At 37.4% G+C, this 19,286-nt stretch overlaps 1 protein-coding gene across 1 annotated transcript; it reads left to right on the plus strand.

Moving 5' to 3' along the window:
• Positions 1-13,568: 13,568 nt before the first annotated feature.
• On the plus strand, positions 13,569-17,248 carry LOC137022691 (extracellular calcium-sensing receptor-like). The gene is made up of 6 exons (XM_067389131.1): positions 13,569-13,789; positions 14,097-14,388; positions 14,562-15,377; positions 15,469-15,696; positions 16,136-16,259; positions 16,335-17,248. The coding sequence occupies exons 1-6, from the start codon at positions 13,569-13,571 to the stop codon at positions 17,246-17,248; spliced, it is 2,595 nt and encodes an 864-aa protein (XP_067245232.1).
• Positions 17,249-19,286: the final 2,038 nt, after the last annotated feature.

Raw genomic sequence — 19,286 nt, forward strand, 5'->3', positions numbered from 1 at the left:
TTGTTCTGTTTAGTTCATGTTTAGAGTTCTTCGGTCACATTTTCCCCTTTGTTTTCAGTTTCCCGCCACTTGTTTGTTACTATGGTTTCTGATTTGATTAGTGTCTGAGTTCAGCTGTGTCCTGTTAATTAGTATCGTTAGATCTTCTGTTCACCTTGTATTTAAGCCCTGTGTTTGTTCCGTTCCTTCGTCGGTTCTCTGTTGCGTAAAGTTTGTTGTTCTGTTTTTGTTATTTGAGTTTCTGTTTAGTTATAATAAAAAGTACTACTGCATTTAGATCCTGCTTCCTTGCTTGCTGCAACTGAAGAAGAAGAACTGACCGTTTAAAATGGATCTAACAGCAGTGTAAATTCTCCTCCTCTCCCAGGGGGATCTGTCCCTCGAGGCCCACACACAGAGGTATTTGAATTTGGTACCTTTTGTTCATTATGATGACACCAGCCTCTGTGTTTTTGGCCGGAGATGGGCCTCGGGGGAACTTCCTGGATTTTGTTGAGTGGGTACTGGTCCACAACAGATCCCCCTTGACCATCGTGGAGAGTGAGGAGGAAACCAAAGCCCCTGCCTGCGAGCTTGGTCGCAAGATGGCCGCCACCACACCTGAGCACTCAGGCGAGATGGCTGCCGCCACGGCTCTCTGTCTCCTCCTTGCCCCAGATCCAGTCCCTGACCTCACTCCGGTGATGGTTCCCATGCCCTACCTGAGCCCAGAGAGGGTCCCAGTCTCCGCCCGAGCCCAGAGGGGGCTCTTGTCTCCGCCCCAGTGTCCGCCCTGAGCCCAGGGGGGGCTCCTGTCTCTGCCCACATCTCTGGCCCGAGCCCAGAGGGGACTCCAGCCCATGAGCCTGCTGATGGGAACCTGATAGGCCCTCCCAAGAGAATTGTATTGGACAATGAATTGGGGTGTATTTAAGCCCTGTGTTTGTTCAGTTCCTTTGTCAGTTCTCTGTTGCGTAAAGTTTGTTGTTCTGTTCTTATCTGAGTTTTCTTTAGTTATCTTTAGTTATAATAAAAAGTACTGCTGCATTTAGATCCTCCTTCCTTGCTTGCTGCAACCGACTGTTACATTAACATGCTAAGCTAACTTAACTGTTAACGTAGCTTACAGTTAAAGGAACACTCTTTTGAAAATAGGCTAATTTTCCAACTCGCCTAGAGTTAAACAGTTGAGTTTGACAGTTTTGGAATCTGTTCAGCCGATCTCCGGGTCTGGCGGTACCACTTTTAGCTTGGCTTAGCATAGTTCATTGATTCTGATTAGACTATTAACATCACATTCAATAATGACTAAAGAGTTTCGATATTTTTCCTATTTAAAACTTGACTCTTTCTGTAGTTACATCATGTACTAAGACTGACGGAAAATGAAAAGTTGTGATTTTTCTAGGCCAATATGGCAAGGAACCATACTCCCATGCTGCTGTACCATGGGTGCAGCAGGCGCAATGATATTACGCACCGCCTGAAAATAGTCCCCAGCTTAGTAACTTTCAACGTGACAGCACTATGTTTGTGTAGTTGCAGAGTTGCCGCCAGCAAATTAGATAGTGGATTTACCTGTGTGCAATTAACCATGGTTCTGTGCGTTGTAAAGGGATGTAATAGTAAGTCGATGGTGTATTCTACCATCATGTTTCACAGAGTACCAATAAAACACAAATGAAGTAATCAATGGTTGTCTGCTTTGAACATGGATCTCAAAACACTGGTAGAATTAATCATGAAATGGCGTGTTTGCTCAAAGCATTTTGGACCAGATGACTATCTGGAAATCATGGACAGTGTTACCCATACCATGGTACAGCGTCTAAAGGATTCGGCCATCCCAACAATCTTCAGAGTACAGGACCAAGTGTATCATCACCCATGGCTGTAAGTATAACATTATTATTTTTAGTTATTGAACGACCAGATATAAAAAGCACTGCTGTTGTCATTAGCTACTGAAATGCAGTCACTGAGGGCTATGTTTGCTCGATCATTTGGCTTATACAGTATATAACGTTAGTAGTTTACCTTTCGAATCTTGTAAAATCACAGTCCCCTGCCCTGTTTAACTCACTTTCCAGTTTTAGACTAATAATATTGCCCCTCCTGCCTATTATGAGCAAAGACTTGATTTACACACATTTGATAGCCCCATTCATTATAAGCCAATTACGTTTATTACACATTTGTTATATTATGTTATATAATATGCTACATTGACTTAGAAGGGGCACTTGAATCAGTTTTGCCTTGAATCATATTACCTATGATGTTGATGTTTTTTTTTTGTTTTTTTTAAGCTTGCATCTCAAAGGTATTGCCTCCATTGAATAACCTTTTTTTCTGTCAATTATCAATCAGGGTGAGCTTGGTGATGTACAGCAGGATCTACCTGAACATGATTCATTCAGCCTTTTTGCCGGTGTACCACAGTCAACCCCTCAGAAATCCAGACCTGAAAAAGAACTTCTAGCGGAGTTCAAAGTTCCGTTACTGTTGCAGCTGACTAGTCCTGCTCTGTGCAGGACTAGTACAGGACTAGTACAGTGACGTACACAAAGCCATTTGCTGCCCTTGCACCCACATGGACACAATTGGTAGGCCAATGAATCTTTCCCTTATGTTCTAGTTTTGTGTACTGTTATGAAAAGTCCTAAAATTATTTGAAATCTCTATAATTTATAGGACACTGCATCTTCGTCCAGTGTCATGGCTGTGTGCAGTCCAAGGAAAAGTTTAATCTTTGATATGAGTGGGCAAGTTATCTGTCTACTATCTATAATCCATAATTAAAATTATTAGTAGTTTTTTCATCATTCTGCTGACCCTTATCTATAGCATTATGAAATGCAATCAAAGAACAGTCAGATAATTGTTTATTCAAATAATATTATGTGAGATGATCAAAACTGGCATGCAAATTTAAGAGAAACTGAATATTTCAATGTTGAATTGTCAATAACAGGAAACGCACACAGCATCTGTAATGGACATCAGCCTTGGACATCAGCATGTGTTCAGAGCCTGCTGCTGATCCTGCTGATGCCAGTTTTGCTCCATTCACACACCCCTCCACCTCTACTACAGGAAGCACTTCAAGCAGTTCTGAACATCCCAGAGGATGGAAGGAGAGAAAGTGGATTGTGAATGAGTCCAAACTCATGGAGCTCTTCAAAAAATGCTCCACTTGTGGAGCTCTGATCTCCGAGGCAGACCTGACCATAAAAACAATTGGTAGCAGAATCACTGTGAGCTGGAAATGCAAAAACCGACACAATGGACATTGGGAATCATGTCCAAACACACGTGGAATGCCAGAAAACAACATACTAGCAGCAGCTGCCACACTCTTCACTGGTGCTACGTTTACAGACATCGCTGACTGGGCTAGGCTCTTGAACTTGCAGCTGCCCCAAAAAACATCATACTACAACATACAGGCAAGCTACCTCATTCCGGTGATTGAAGCAGCATACAAGAAGCAAGAATACATCATAAAATTGGACTAATCTGCCAGACTCAGGATGGTGTGGGAGTGCAGCTCTGCGGAGATGTGAGGAGTGACAGCCCTGGCCAATGACTGAAGTCATTGTAAACTTTTGTGGTTTTTGTAAAGTATTGTATAGTAATAACTCAAGAGTTACTATATAACTCTAAAGTAACTATTTCTTATTTGGATCAGTATTCTAAAGTGAAGATCATGGTAACCCACTAGTAATTACTTAAGTGTTACCAAATATATCATAAGGAATTACTGTACAAAAACATACAAAAACATCAATTTTACAAAGACTAGTTACTAGAGAGTTATCATGCTTTTCACTTTAGAATACTGATCCAAATAATTAGTAATTCCTTCTTAAGTATTTAGTAATACTTCAGTCATTACTAGTGGGTTACCAAGGCCTTTACTTTAGAATTAATTATACATTATGCATCATGCATGTTAATTATGAACCTGTATATAGTAGTTCTTAGTAGTTCTCTGGGTGGAATGAAAAAAACAAAAAAACAAAAAAAAACAGTAGTTACTGATTAGTTAATAGTGAACTAACACATTCAACTGAGCACTATTACTTACTAATTCATTAATCAGAGTTACTTGTTAGTTAATAGTAGTTACTTGTAACGAAGGCGGGACTCAGAGTAAGATCCAAATGCAGCTTTATTAAAAGGTGAGCGTGGTCGTACAGGCAGGGTCAATCAGGAGCAAACAGGAACAGCGAAGGACAGGCAGAGTCGTAGTCAGGAAGCAGGCAAAGATCAGGACAGGCAGATATCACTCACAGGACGGTATACAAAGCACAGGTCAGGACAGGCAGCAACGGGTCAATAACGGGTAACAGGCAGGAACAATAACAATAAACAGACAAGATATAAATGCTCAGAATTGTAACGGGAGTTAGCAAGACCTTGCGGTGAAGTGGTGTGTGTATGAGTCCTTTTATAGTCCAGATAATGTGTGGCAGCTGGGTGTGGTGATTAGTGTGGAGTGATTGTGAAGTGAGTGCAGGTGATAAGCAATGCAGGATCATGGGAAATGTAGTCCGGGATGTGACAGGAACAGATGTGATCGTGACATTACTAGAGTGTTAATAATGCATTACTCATTTGTTCCTGTGTAGTTATTCATTAATGAAGGATCAGTATTCTAAAGTGTTACCATCTCTGGCTTAGACATACAGTATGACTGAACCAATTAATTTTTAGTAACACAAAACTGGGATGGTATAAAAGGCCACTAATATGTCATAAATATCATAACCATTACAGACTAACTCAAAATACCTTGCCGGGTGTATAATTTCAGGCCTCCCAAGACACAATGTTGTCTTTCAAAGACTGTCTAAGCAGTGGATTGTCAGACCCATCTATACGAAAACGACACAAACATTCATAAATGGTCTCATGGAAGGAGTGATTGAAAGACGATTGGATCCCACAGTCAAATTCCAAGATTCGTCATCTCATTTCAGAAGACCTCATCTGGCAGCTAACATCGCCTTACAGCCAAAACCCAGCAAGGAAGATGTCCTAAGAGCCTACACATCAAGGTTCAAAATTCCATCAGAGCAGCTGTGATTGTCATCTGTAACTTAGAATGAACACAAACATGCTAGCTCCCCATAGACCTTGTATCTTTCAGAATACACTGGGACTTCTCATCACGTGTGTGTGTGTGTTTACATATATATATATATATAATGTATATGTATATGTATATTTATATATTTATATTTATATGTATATTTATATATATATATATATATATGTATATGTGTATATATATATATATATATATATATATATATATATATATACACATATATATATATACACATATATATATATATACACATATATATATATACACATATATATATATACACATATATATATATATATATATATATATATATATATATATATATATATATATATATATATGTATATATATATGTATATATATATGTATATATATATATATATATATATATATATATATATATATATATATATATATATATATATATATATATAATGTATATGTTTTATAGTAAAGTTAAATAAATGATTGTGTTCTCAATTTGTGATTGACCTTATGTTTGTAAACATCAGCTGGTTTATGTATTTTACAAGTAAAAACTCTTTGATCTCATGTTGATCATGTTGTACATATGGTCACAAAAAACTAACTAAACCCAATATACATGTTGCCCTACTGTATTTCTATAAGTTGGTAGATCATGTAAAAAAAAAAACAAGGCTTCACAGATTTTCTAGGTACATGAAGTCAAAGCTTTATTTAGACAAATTAAATGACACCTCACATCTGAGGACTGAGTGTAAGGCAACTGAAGGCAAGAGGCCTTCCAAAAGTAGTTACTTCACCCTGCCACCACTGACTGGTGAGTAGGGGGAGAGTGAAGTTACTAGTATGGGAAAGTCTGACAGTCAGATGAGAAAATGTCTAAACAGACTAATGTAATTACTGATAACATTACTGATAACATAACTCTCACAAGCACAAGAACACAAATGTTTTACACTCACAGCTCACAGTGCAATGTAGAACAGAATATAATCTTTATAGTCCACCACTATGCAAAATGTCTTTGGACAGTAAGAAGCCATAAAACCTGAGTACTTGGAATGTAGGCCTACAGAACAGTCACAGTAACTACAGTATATTTATTGTATCTTCTGCTTCTTGAAATCCTACATAAACTCCTGACTCTGATGGATATATTCGGCGAATGGCACCAACCACACACAATGACAATGGTTTTCGGTTGCCTCTTCCCAAAGTCTCTCCCTTCAGGACCCACTCCATAATAATGCCGTACAACACCAACCTGTATTGACTAAGAAGATAGCACATCATAAATATTAGCTTGAAAATGCATGCTGACAGTATGCATTCTAAATCTTTGAGTCATGCATTGTAATAATTGCAGGAATCACTTACTCTAACGATAGCTGGCCATCAGGTCCACTCGGCATGGGAAGTTTTTTCCAGTTTATGTTATCAAACCGAAAAAAAAAAAAAAATTAAACCACTGCAGGATGCAGCATTACTAGGAAGTCCTTGGATGTTGTGACACATGCCACTTCCTCATCAGGTAGATTGACCCTTGCCATCGATGGCAAGACCTTGTCCCACTCGCTACAACACAGGCTTTCACTTTCGGTCGGCATGGGTTGGCAAGCCCCACACTTGCACCACCAGTTTGAATCTGCTTTCATCCTCCCTTCTGCCCCAGTCTGTTCAGCCACACTTTCTTGCCTTTCACGTTCCAAAAGTTCATCTTCAGTGTATTCCGGTTCAAATAGATACGGTTCAGGATCTGCACCAAAGTAAATATCTTCTGAATCGTCTCTCACAAATGTCTCCATGGTTGCAAGGCACGCTCCCTGTGCAAGCAAGTTGTCACATTGGTTATGTTGACGGACGTTAGCCTATTTTCAGGCGTTGCATAATATCAATGTAACTACAGAAGAGTCAAGTTTTAAATAGAAAAAAATATTGAAACTCTTTGGTCATTTTTGAGCGTGATGCTAATGGTCCAATCAGAATCAATGAACTATGCTAAGCTATGCTAAAAGTAGTAGTTACATTGTACCACACCACCAGACCCAGAGATCGACTGAATGGATTCCAAAACGGTAAAACTCAACTGTTTAACTCTAGGTGAGTTGGAAAATGAGCCTATTTTTTTTAAAAAGTGGAGTGTTCCGTTAAGTTCAAAGCAGCTCAGTCCAAAGATCATCAGGGGCCGTATTCACAAAACATTTTATCTTACCACTAAGAGTTCTCCTAAATAGCAGTAAAAGTTCTTAGCTAAGAGTTTTCTCTTAAAAACTGTTCACAAAGCTGCTGAGACAAACTTTTACTAAGGAATAGACTGAAGTCTTAAGCTAAGAGTAAGGGCGGGGTTGACCTCGTTGCTTTGGAGTAAACACACAGTTATTGGCTGATGGGGGAGGAGTCAGTGATTTAATCATAGAAATATTGTAGAATGAGGTATCATGTTTCCATATTAAAATAAAAGTTTAAAAATACAAATGTTGCCCTATTCAAAATAAAATGTTACCCTATTGTTGCCATAAAGGTTTTAAAATATAGGCTAAGTGTTACAAATTCAACTAGTATATACAGTTAATATATATATATATATGTGTGTGTGTGTGTGTGTTTTTTTTTTTTTTACTCTATTCGATCATTTGTAAGTGTGAACTCATGAAAACCACTGGCACAGGTAATCAGACAATCTTGATTTATTTGTTAAAAGTTTTTTTTGGCGTCTCATCGTAGATTCAAATCTATGAATCAAAATGTATTGCATTTATGAAGAAAAGGCTCTGTCGCTATTGCCTCAATGGTGTTCAGTGTCTTTGGGTGGATTAGGACTGTTTGTGATTTGGTCTTACCCACGTAGAAGGCAACGTTCTCAGGACCTTACGCAACGTTCCCTAAAAGTTCTCAAAAGGTGATGAAATTTCTGAACCTTTACAGAACATTTGGGACATAAAACATCCTCTTTTGGTAATGAAAGTGCTGCAGTTCAAAGTTCCTTATATGACTTTAGGGGGACGTTCCATTTTGGTTATTTTATGGTCAAAAAAAGAACGTTACAAAGAGGATGTTTGGGACATTAACAGAACGTTCCCACACGGTCCTCTGTTGATCATTTAATAACGTTCCCGATATGAGTTTAGGGGAACGTTCCATTAGGTTAGTAGGTGACAGCCTTGCTAGAAATTTTACGTTCCCAGAACATTCTCAGAACGTTCCCACTGGTGTTGAGTAACGTTCCCAGTATGTTCACAGACGGTCAAGATGTGGAGTTCTTTCTTAAGGTTTGGGGGACGTTATTTGGTGGACCTTCAGGGAACATTCAAGACATTCTCTGAACGTTTAGGGAACCATAATTTATTTGGAAATGTTCTCAGAACGTCCCTGCTGCCCTTTTCAAAAAAATGAACTGAACATTAGAGCTAAATTGACTAATAAAAGTGGCTGTTCAAATGAAAACTTATTTTTTTAAAAGGTCTTTATAGGTTATTCCTTAATTAATATTATGAAACATTTCTTTAAATTTCAAATCTCTTGCAGTAAGTCGTTAGCTGCAGCACATGCATGATCTAATGAAACTTCTGTATCACTGCATCAACAACTACACAGTTACTGTCTTTAAATAAAGCAACATGCAGCAAAACATCAATGTTTCTGAATCATCACTGACTGAAGCTCAGGAGCTACCCTTCAGCACAATGGTGACACACAAATCTCATATAACAGAAACAACATTAAACACTAACAGATCTCTCTAGATCTCTGCATCTTCACTTATTACAAACCACTCTGACTTTGTTTCTTTCATACAAATCTTCTTTATGAGGTGTTGATGTTTTATCAAAATTTATAAATTTCACCGTTATGGAGGTAAGCGCTTGCTTTAGTTGGGCTCCTGACCCTTGACAATTTGACTTTAGTTTTTCTCCAATTGTTATAACTGTGTTTTCTAAAGCATTTGGTACAATAAAAAATTGTGAGAAAATTAAAATTTAATCAAATGGGTTCAGATGCTTGATCGTTGATGATGATATAGAGTCATACAGTGGTCTTATTCACAGATCTTTGAATATTGTTTTCATTCACCTAGACATAATGCTGGAGAACCTGTTCTACTTTGAAATTATGAAAGTGTTTATCCTTATGCAGAAATTATTCAGATAGAATCATGTAGATTCACACAGATATCAAGATTCTGCATATGATCCTCAACAATGGTGACAAAATTTTCAGATAAACTCTGAACATCACAAAACAAGCTACTAAAGTCACAAAAAAGATATTTTAGTGTCACCATCGCTGAGAATCATACGCTGATTCATGATGTCTGTGTGAGTCTGAAAAACACCGCTCAAAACTCAATGTATAATGTATAAAAAGAACTAATAAAAAAGGGAGTAAAAAAACTTCAATTAATACAAAAATAACATTTAACACACTCAGTTTAGATTCTGGTGATGATCAATGAATCAGGACACTCCATGGTGACTAAATCACCAGCACAAAACAACCAAATTCATCTGATCAGACTTTTTTTTTTTTTTTTTTTGCTATAACTAATGTGTTTTGAAAACATAGTTAAAGCAGCCAGAGAAAATCAAATGTTAAAAATGGCAAGAATCAAGAGCCCATCTAAAGCAAACGCTCACCTCTATAACGGTGACTTCAAACTTTATTATTTTCTATAAAATACCCACACAGGAGGCGACATTCTCGTGACCTTGTGCAACTTTGTCTAAAAGGTCTCTAAAAGTGACAAAAATTCTAAAACTTTACAGAACATTTGGGACATAAAACATCCTCTTTTGGTAATGAAAGTGCTGCAGTTTAAGGTTCCTTATATGATTTTAGGAGGACGTTCCAATTTAATTTTATGCTCACACAAGAACGTTATAATGAGGATATTTAGGACATTAAACTGAACGTTGCTACATGGTCTTCTGTTGGACATTTAATAACTTTCCCGATATGAGAAAACACAATATTTACAGATCTGTGAATAAGGTCACTGTATGATGATCAAATCAACAACAATGACTAAGCATCCAAACCCAATTGATCACATTTATTTTCTCACAATTTTTTATAGTAACAAATACTTTAGAAAAACACAGTTACAACAACTGGAGAAAAAATAAAGTCAAATTGTCAAGGGTCAGGAGCCCAACTAAAGCAAGCACTTACCTCCGTAACGGTGATATCTATAAATTTTGATAAAACATCAACACCTCATAAAGAAGATTTGTATGAAAGAAACAAAGTCAGAGTGGTTTGTAATAAGTGAAGATGCAGAGATCTAGAGAGATCTGGGGCCGTATTCACAAAACATCTTAAGGCTAAAAGTAGCTCCTAAATTGCTGATTTAGGAGAAACTCTTAAAAATAATGGGCGTGTCAATCCTAATTTTAGGACTCCTAAATTTTTGCTCTAAGAGTATTTCACAAAGCATTTTAGCGCTAAAACTAGCTCCTAAATCTGTGAAACGTTAGGAGTAGTCAAGAGGACTCCCAAGTCACTAAGACCAAATCACAAACAGTCCTAATCCACCCAAAGACACTGAACACCATTGAGGGAATAGCGATAGAGCCTTAGGTGCTGAACCTTTTCTTCATAAATGCAATAAAATGCAATGCAATGCAATTAAAAAAAAAAAAAAAAAAAAAAATTATTTATAGATTTGAATCTATGATGAGATGCCAAAAATTAATCTGTAACAAATAAATAAATATTGTCTGATTACCTGTGGCAGTGGTTTTCATGGGTTCACACTCACAAATAATTTAATAGAGTAAAAAAAAAAAAAAAATATATATATATATATATATATATATATATATATTTAATATATAAAATAAACATACGATATATATATATATATATATATATATATATATATATATATATATATATATATATATATATATCGTCTGTGTATTTATTCCTCTCCTCGTGCTGATTAGAAAGACCGTTTGAATGTGTTTCTCCCAAACTTTGTTTATAAAACATAATTTGTCGGTTGAATTCTGCATTCTCTTGAGATAAAAACATCCAAGAGGTGGACAATTAACTGTATAGTTTAATTAGTGACACTTAGCCTACATTTTAAAACCTTTATGGCAAAAATATGTCAACATTTTATTTTGACTGTGGGAACATTTTTATTAAAAAAAACTTTATTTGAATAGGGCAACATTTGTATTTTAAAACCTTTATTTTAATATGTAAACATGACACCTCATTCTACAATATTTCTATGATTAAATCGCTGACTCCTCCCCCATCAGCCAATCACTGTGTGTTTAGTCCAAAGCAACGAGGTCAACCCAGCCCTTACTCTTAGCTTGAGACTTCAGTCTATTCCTTAGTAAAAGTTTGTCTCAGCAGCTTTGTGAATAGGTTTTAAGAGAAAACTCTTAGCTAAGAACTTTTAGGAGAACTCTTAGTGGTAAGATAAAATGTTTTGTGAATACGGCCCCTGTTATTGTTTAATGTTGTTTGTGTTGTCTGAGTTTTATGTGTCACCATTGTGCTGAAGGGTAGCTCCTGTGCTTCAGTCAGTGATGATCCAGAAACACTGATGTTCTGCAGGATGTTGCTTTATTTAAAGACAGTAACTGTGTAGTTGCTGATGCAATGATACAGCAGTTACATTTAGCTCATGTGTGTGTTTTTGTCAGCTAATGATTTAATGCAAGAGATTTGCAATTTAAAGAAAAGGTTTCATAATATTAATCCAGAAAATATCTGTAGAGAGCTTTAAGTGAAAATAGTTTTTGTTTGAACAGCCACTTATATTAGTCAGGTTTTTGACAAGGGCAGCGGGGACGTTCTGAGAACATTTCCAAATAAATTATGGTTCCCTAAACGTTCAGAGAATGTCTTGAATGTTCCCTGAAGGTCCACCAAATAACATCCCCCAAACCTTAAAAGAACTCCACATCGTGACCGTCTTTGAATAATGGGAACGTTACTCAACACCAGTGGGGATGTTCTGAGAATGTTCTGGGAACGTACAATTTCTAGCGGGGTAGTGACTTAGGAGTCCTCTTGACTACTCCTAATGTTTCACAGATTTAGGAGCTAGTTTTAGCGCTAAAATGCTTTGTGAAATACTCTTAGAGCAAAAATTTAGGAGTCCTAAAATTAGGACTGACACGCCCATTATTTTTAAGAGTTTCTCCTAAATCGGCAAGTTAGGAGCTACTTTTAGCCTTAAGATGTTTTGTGAATACGGCCCCTGATCGGATTTTGGACAAAATTTGTAGGAGTAATGAAAAAACTGTTTTTCATTTACTTCAATATGGCAGACAGTTGTTTGCAATCATGTGGTTCTGGTGACGCGCGAAATTCCGGTGGAGGGCAAGCAGTGAAAATTAGAATGGAAAAGATGGAGAAAAGTCCTTTCTGTGCTGTTTTAGAAAGGTATAAACAGAAAAGCAGCGTGTGACGTTTTTCACGGTAACCAGATTAACACAACTTTTTTTTTGTCCCACTTTATATTAGATGGCCTTAACTACTATGTACTTATTAAAAAAAAAAAGAAAGTACAATGTACTTTTGCTGCTATTGACGTGAGATATGAGTAAGATTAGGGACAGGTTTGGTAGTATGGGTAGGTATAATGGTGAGTTAAAGTGTAAGGGATGGGTCAACAGTGTAATTATAAATGTAACTACATGAACCTAATGAAAAGTGGGACCCTTTTTTAAAATAAAACATGTAATTGTTTATTGGGACAAAATAACTTATTTTGTTTACAGTAAATATTGATTTTGTGTGTTTTATTTCCTTTGCTCCATATCAGTTGGAGTTTATTGTGTTGGGAGTTGGGGTATAAAGGGAGCTCCCATAATTAGTCAAGATCATTGTTGATCACTGTAAAGCTGTTTTGAAATAATCTGTATTGTAAAAAGTGCTATAAAAATAGATACATAATAAAATAACCTGTATGTTCACTCTAAAGACATGTTTAGAAAGTTGTGTACCTGTCTATTCTGTGTTCTGTATATTTATATTAATTGTGGTTGTGGAAAAACTGTTCAGTTTAGAGAAAAAGTAAGATGAAGGTGCTTCTATGTGAAACGGCAAAAACAAACTCAAGCACCTAGAGGAAAATCTAGGAATATACTGACCTCTAGAGGAAAATGTAGGAATGTAGGCATACATTTGGACTAACCTACTCTATTTGTCTCATCTGTGGACAGTATAAATAAGCAATATACAAGGCACAAGTACTATTTTTTTTTTTTTTTTTTTTTTTTTTAATTATTCTTTTACCATTAATGAACTGTTGTTTTATGAGCTCACCAGTAACACAGTAAAAAGCAAACACTAAAACAAGTGGCAGCTTTAAGGTGCCATTCATCAAATTATAATTTAATGGGAAAAGTATTTCCTGATTTCCTGGGAGGTCTACTTGGCACCACCTGCTTTTTAAAAGCAACACCCCACACAGTCTTTATTATAAATAACAGCCATGTGGGTGAGCTAGCAAGAGATAGAGATGTGGATCACTCTAAAAATCTGCCTGTATCTGTTCTTTAACTGTATCTCTGCAGCTTCAGTCCTCAGCTCAGGCATCTGTCAGCTCCAGGGACACTTCAAGTTGAACGGGATGTTCCAGGATGGAGATCTTATACTTGGAGGCCTGTTTGAGGTTCACTTCCTCACTGTGTTCCCAGAGCTGAGCTTCAGAATGGAACCGGAACCACCCTACTGTGAGCAGTGAGTCTGGGACAGACTGGACAAGGATACCTACTTGTAAAACAGACAAAATGAAGAAAACTAAAAGCAAGCTACTTAACTGTCTTGTAATTATAAATTGATTCGTCAGTATTATTTTGATCAATATTTATTTATTGCATTATTATTTTTATTTTTTTCTTTTATTTATTACAAATGTTTACATCAAAATCAAAGTCTGTAAATCAAATGAAGAGTGAATAATTTACAATAGGAGCATGTTGGTAACATCTCTCATACCATCAATTCAGAAACATTAAAATATTATTATTTCTCTTGCTTTTTATAGGTTTGATATGGCAAGTTTCCAGCAGGCACAGACTATGGCCTTTGCTATAGATGAGATCAATAAGAATCCAAATCTGCTTCCTAACATCAGTCTTGGTTACCATCTTTATGACAATTGTGTAAAGTTGGGAGTGGCATTCAGAGCTGCTACAGCTCTGATTAGTGGGACAGAGGAGTCCTTCTCCAACCTAAACTGTGCTGGCCCACCACCAGTGATTGCTATTGTGGGGGATCCTGGGTCTACTCACTCAATTGCAATCTCCAGTGTACTGGGGCTGTTTAGAGTGCCTATGGTAAGTGTAAATGTGAAATACAAAATGTTTATTGTTCAATTTTAATTTAAATGTAAAAATATAGTCTGCATGTCAAAGCTTCTAATTATTTATTTATCTTTTGCTTGTGTGTGAAACATCTCGTAATACACAGAAGAGTTATTTGCTGCTCGTTTGTGTCTCTCTTTTATAAGGTTAGCTACTTTGCCACCTGCTCCTGTTTGAGTAACAGGAAAAAGTACCCATCTTTCTTCAGAACAATACCCAGTGATGCCTTCCAAGTGCGGGCTATGGTACAGATCTTGAGGCATTTTGGATGGACCTGGGTTGGTCTCCTCTATAGTGATGACGACTACGGCATCCATGCCTCTCAGTCCTTCCACAAAGATGTGCAGCTATTTGGAGGTTGTGTTGGCTTTTCTGAAATGCTGCCTCGTGATAATAACCGTAGAGATATTCAGAGTATAGTCACAGTGATTCAGGCCTCTACAGCTAGAGTGGTGGTGGTGTTCTCTACAGAAGCCTATTTGTTACCACTAATGGATGAGGTGGCATTGCAAAACGTGACAGGCAGACAGTGGATTGCAAGTGAAGCTTGGGCTACTTCACCCGTGTTTCACACTCAGCGTCTTTTACCTTTTCTGGGGGGAACACTGGGCATCGCAATCAGGCGTGGGGAAATCCAGGGACTTCGTAAATTTCTGTATTACCTCCGCCCTGACAACAATCCAGGAAATAATATGGTAAGAATCTTCTGGGAAAATATGTTCGGGTGCAGTTTTGACACTGGAGGCAGAGAGGTAGAAAAAAAAGTGTGTACAGGGCAAGAAGATCTTAACAGCACAGAAACAGCATACACTGATGTATCAGAGCTGAGGGCATCTTATAATGCGTATAAAGCAGTTTATGCCCTTGCACATGCACTTCATGACCTGATGCAGTGTGAGGAGGGCAGAGGACCATTCAGTGGGAACAGATGTGCTGACATAACCAACCTGCAGCCCTGGCAGGTATAGCAGAAAATCTGCATGAAATAATTTGACATGTTTATATACAAAATAGAAATACATATAACACCTGTCCTGTCTGTAACCTGCACAGGTAGTACATTACCTACAGAAAGTGAACTTCACCACTGGCTTTGGGGATCATGTGTCATTTGATGAGAATGGAGATGCTCTGGCCATCTATGATGTGATGAACTGGCAGCCGAGTTCAGATGGTGCGATAAGGGTCAGCACAGTTGGTGTGGTGAATGAAGGGGTTACAGTAGGGAAGGTGCTCATACTGAATGAGGATGAAATATTCTGGAACTTTGAGAACAAACAAGTAATTAAAATATGTTAATTTCAACATAATTTCAGTTATTAACCCCCCCCCCCCCTCAAATCAAACAAACACACACACACGTTTGTTTTTGTGAATTGTGGGGACTTTCCATAGGTCGCAATGCATTTTATACTGTACAAACCGTACTTTCTATCCCCCTACCCTACCCCTAAACCTAACCATCACAGGAAACTGTGCACACCTTTATTTTCTCACAAAAACATCATTTAGTATTTTTATTAATTAATTTACATTGTGGGGACCGGTGGCTGGTCCCCACAATGTAGGTGAACTCAGGTTTATATTACATTGTGGGGACATTTGGTCCCCACAATGTAATATAAACAAACTCACACCTACACACACACACACACACACACACACACACACACATATACACATCATTAATAAGAGTGATAACAGATGTTGTGCTCCTTAGCCCCCACAGTCTGTGTGCAGTGAGAGTTGCCCCCCTGGCACCAGACGAGCCAGGAAGAAGGGACTTCCTGTCTGCTGTTTTGACTGCCTACCATGCAGAGATGGAGAGATTTCTAATATAAAAGGTAAATAAAACCTATTCCAAAATGTTATTATATATTGAAAGAACATTTTCTTTTAAATTTTTGTTTTACACACAGATTCTATTGAATGCACAACATGTCCAGATGAGTTCTGGTCCAATCAAAATAAAGATCAATGTGTCCCTAAAGAAGTTGAGTTTCTGTCCTATAAGGAGCCTCTGGGCATCTCTCTGACTACTGCTTCTCTGCTTGGCACCTGCTTATGTGCTCTTGTGATGGTCATCTTCTCTCATCACCGTAGTACTCCTGTAGTACGTGCTAACAATTCAGAGCTCAGCTTCCTGCTGCTGTTGTCACTCAAACTGTGTTTTCTTTGTGTGCTACTATTCATCGGCCGGCCACAGGTTTGGACATGTCAGTTAAGACATGCTGCATTTGGCATAAGCTTTGTCCTGTGCGTCTCCAGCATCCTGGTCAAGACTATGGTGGTAATAGCTGTCTTCAAGTCATCTCGACCTGAGGGTAAAAGTGCTATGAAATGGTTTGGTGTACCTCAACAAAGAGGCACTGTCATGGCCCTAACTGCCCTTCAGATTCTGATATGCACAGTCTGGTTAACCACTGCATCCCCAACACCACATAAAAACAGCCAGTATATCACCTCTAAAATAGTCTATGAATGTGCTATTGGCTCAGTGGCTGGTTTTTCTATGCTACTGGGATACATTGGCCTCCTGGCAGCAGTAAGCTTCCTCTTAGCCTTCCTGGCAAGAAATCTTCCAGATAATTTTAATGAAGCCAAATTCATTACATTCAGTATGTTGATCTTCTGTGCTGTGTGGATTGCGTTTATTCCAGCATATGTGAGCTCACCAGGGAAATATGCAGTGGCTGTTGAAATATTTGCTATTTTAGCTTCCAGTTTTGGATTACTGGTGGCCATATTTGCCCCAAAGTGCTACATCATCCTTTTACATCCAGAGAGAAACACTAAAAAAGCCATCATGGGAAGAGCCACAAAAAAAAAATAATTTACATAAACTAGACATTTTTACATTGAGAAATAAAAAAACTGTGAACTCTGATTAATATAAATATACAAGCAGCAACAAAACTTGTGTATGTTACATTTCAAGTTTCTTGGTGTGTGTAAAATAAAGACTAAGACAATTTTCCTATTAATTTTAATAAATTAATAAAATAATTTGATAAAGAAACATGTATGTTGCAGATTACATGTTTACTGCTACACAGCAAAATCTTCAGTGTTAAACAAATACTGCTCAGTTTTCATATGGTCTCAATCTATAGAGAGTAAAATTAACACTGAAGCAGTGTTGCACTTAGTGAAATAAAGTAGTTCACTCTACAAGTGATGATTGACTATTAGTGATGACACAAGGGACCTATACCATGAAATTTGTTTAGATGGATAGCCAGGTATATTTCAGTTTTGTTTTGTGCCAACCTTGGGTTGCAGGCACCATGAAAGTGGCCCAATAACTTTAGCTCCACTGCTAACCTGCTCCGGTGATCTGGGTAAGAGATCTTGAATCGAAACTGGACCAGCAGTGAGCAAGGTGACACATGTCTGACACAATAAAGTCACTCCCCTAGTTTCTCTTGCTCCAAATGAAAGGTCACTACATAGTAAAAGATTTTAAAATACAAAATTGTCTGGCTAAAGCTATAATCATTATGTTCAGTTTTGATTTAGTTTGTGTGTGTTCTGTTCCTATTTGCCTGTGTTCCCTTTGCTAGTTTGTCTCCATGGTTTTTGATTGAGTTTGCATGTGTTTCTGGTTATGTTAATTATTCCTGTATGAATTTAAGCCCTGGTTTTCCCCAGTTAGTTTGTCCAGTATCATCAGTGTTAATGTGGTTGTGTTTGATTAATTCTCCTGTAATCTCCCAAGGGTTCTTGATTATTTTACTAAAGACTATTTTTGTTCTCTATCTCTTTTGTCATGCATTTCACTACAAGCACCCAGTGAAGGTCTGTTTGCGGTGTTTTTCTTTCTTTTTTTGCTTCCCCCTCACTAATAGACCTACCTGCCATCCAACAGAGATTTTTTTGTTCTCTATCTCTTTCGTTGTGTGCTTCACTACAGCCATATATGACAATAGCAATGATTATATATTATAATTATTTTATATGATTTACGTATTATTTATATAATGAGTATACCCTTAATCCATTACACATGAGCAATTTTAGTTTAACAATTATTATTGAGCATTTTGTTTAAATGGATATGAAAAAAATGGCAACAACCTGCTCGGCTGCGGTTGCACTGGCTCCCGATCACACGATCGTTTAAAGGGATAGTTCACCCAAAAATGAAAATTTGATGTTTATCTGCTTACCCCCAGTGCATCCAAGATGTAAGACTTTTTTTCTTCAGTCGAACGCAAATTATGATTTTTAACTGCAACCGCTGCTGTCTGTCAGTCAAATAATAGCAGTAGATGGGAACTTCAACTATAAGAGTGAATAAACCTTGCTTAGACAAATTTAAAAAAAAAACCTGCAGCTCGTGACGACACATTAATGTCCTAAGACACGAAACGCTCGGTTTGTGTGAGAAACCGAACATTATTTATATACTTTTTACCTCGAATACACCACTATGTCCAACTTCGTTCAGCTTCCTGTTAGTGAGGTCAAAAAACGCGTTGTGATGACGGAAGTGATGTCTCGCCCATATACTTCAATGAGCGCGAGACATCACTTCCGTTGTCAGAGCGCGATCAGACCTCACTAACCGGAAGTTGAACGAAGTTGGACATAGTGGTGTATTAGAGGTAAAAAATTATATAAATACTGTTCGGTTTCTCGCACAAACACAAGCCGTAGGGTTTAATTTGGATTTGTCTATGGAAGTTTTTTTGACTCTTATTGTTCAAGTTCCCAATCACTGCTATTATTTGACTGACAGACGGCAGCGGTTGCAGTTAAAAATCATAATTTGCGTTCAACTGAAGAAAAAAAGTCACCTACATCTTGGATGCCCTGGGGGTAAGCAGATAAACATCAAATTTTCATTTTTGGGTGAACTATCCCTTTAA

Source organism: Chanodichthys erythropterus, chromosome 7, assembly GCF_024489055.1.
Source record: "Chanodichthys erythropterus isolate Z2021 chromosome 7, ASM2448905v1, whole genome shotgun sequence".
NCBI lineage: Eukaryota > Metazoa > Chordata > Actinopteri > Cypriniformes > Xenocyprididae > Chanodichthys > Chanodichthys erythropterus.